Raw genomic sequence first — 1272 nt, forward strand, 5'->3', positions numbered from 1 at the left:
CTTGAGCCCAGGAGTTGGAGGTTGCTGTGAGCTGTAATGCCACGGCACTCTGCCTAGGGGGACAGCTTGAGGCTCTGTCTCAAAAAAAAAAAAAAAAAAAGAAAGTGACTTACCCAGCAAGTACTAAAGTTGGGATGGGAGCAAGTGCCTTGGCTGCAGGAGGCCCTGCTTCCCAGCAGCAGGTAAGGTTAGGGTTCAAGTTTACAGGTGAGGTTACAGACCCACGGTGCAGCTGTCTCCCCTACACTCCACATACCCTTGGCTTCTACCAGAGTCTTGGCGTCTGTTTAAGGGCTGAATCTCAAAGAACGCTGTGTTATGACTGGTGTCTGGTGTCGGAAGTGTTGACACTGCAGTCACACTTCCTTGTTCTGGGTCCTCCCTGGCGTTTCAGGTTGTTCTTTGTGATAGAATATGTGAATGGAGGGGATCTGATGTTCCACATGCAGCGGCAGAGGAAGCTCCCCGAGGAGCACGCCAGGTGGGTTTTTATTCATTGTGTGCTTGTGTCTGGGTCTTTCTCAGGGTTATGTGAGTTTTTATGTGCAGTGGTTAAAAATAATACATGAATTATTTTAATACTAGTTAATTCTTTGTAAGTCCTGTAGAGGCTAAGCTAGAAGTAAGTTTCCATTATTAAAACATGTGTAATATAATTATAGTATATATATTATATATAGTGTTCAGTGCTCCTAAGCAATTGAAAAAGTGTAAACAGTATTAAAGGGGAAAACTTTACCAAAACCAATTATTCTCAAGTATTTTGTCTATTCATCATCACCTATTTAAATAATGGATAAATTTACACTTACTAATCTTACCAAGTTTACAGTGATCCCTTTGACAGTTTTTCCCTAGCAGAGTGTGAGTCACCCAGACCTGCAGGAGCGTAGACAGCGCCTCAGGAACTGGCCCCTATGGGACTGGCCGCTCTGCTCAGGACGCAGTTTCTGAATTGTTCTGCCTTTGCTTTTTCCCCTCTAATCCTCTAAGTGTTGATAAATAAAGAAAGGAGTGCTGAGTATTAATTTTGGACCCTTGGTTTGATATTAATTTGCAAGGTTGTGGATTGTTTGTATGTTGGAGGAGGTAGGTGAGACAAGGTCATGACCTTGAATAACAGATTCGTTTTATTTATTTATTTATTTTTAAGTGATAATCAGTAATTTTCTTCCTTTCTACTTCTCAAGAGTAAAGCCCAGGGGCTGGGCACGGTGGTTCACACCTGTAATCCCAGGACTCTGGAAGGGTAAGGCAGGTAGATTGCCTGAG

At 42.8% G+C, this 1272-nt stretch overlaps 1 protein-coding gene across 1 annotated transcript in view; it reads left to right on the forward strand.

Annotated features, from left to right (window-relative positions):
* The window catches only part of PRKCI (protein kinase C iota), a 62503-nt gene that overhangs the window by 49893 nt on the left and 11338 nt on the right, over positions 1–1272 (forward strand). The window contains exons 11-12 of the mRNA XM_003794658.3: positions 395–514; positions 663–679. Coding sequence (XP_003794706.1) covers positions 395–514; positions 663–679 — 137 coding nt within the window. The remainder of the gene's footprint in view (positions 1–394; positions 515–662; positions 680–1272) is intronic.

This window comes from Otolemur garnettii, unplaced genomic scaffold (genome assembly GCF_000181295.1).
Source record: "Otolemur garnettii isolate 467f Iridium unplaced genomic scaffold, OtoGar3 scaffold00084, whole genome shotgun sequence".
In the NCBI taxonomy this organism is placed as follows: domain Eukaryota; kingdom Metazoa; phylum Chordata; class Mammalia; order Primates; family Galagidae; genus Otolemur; species Otolemur garnettii.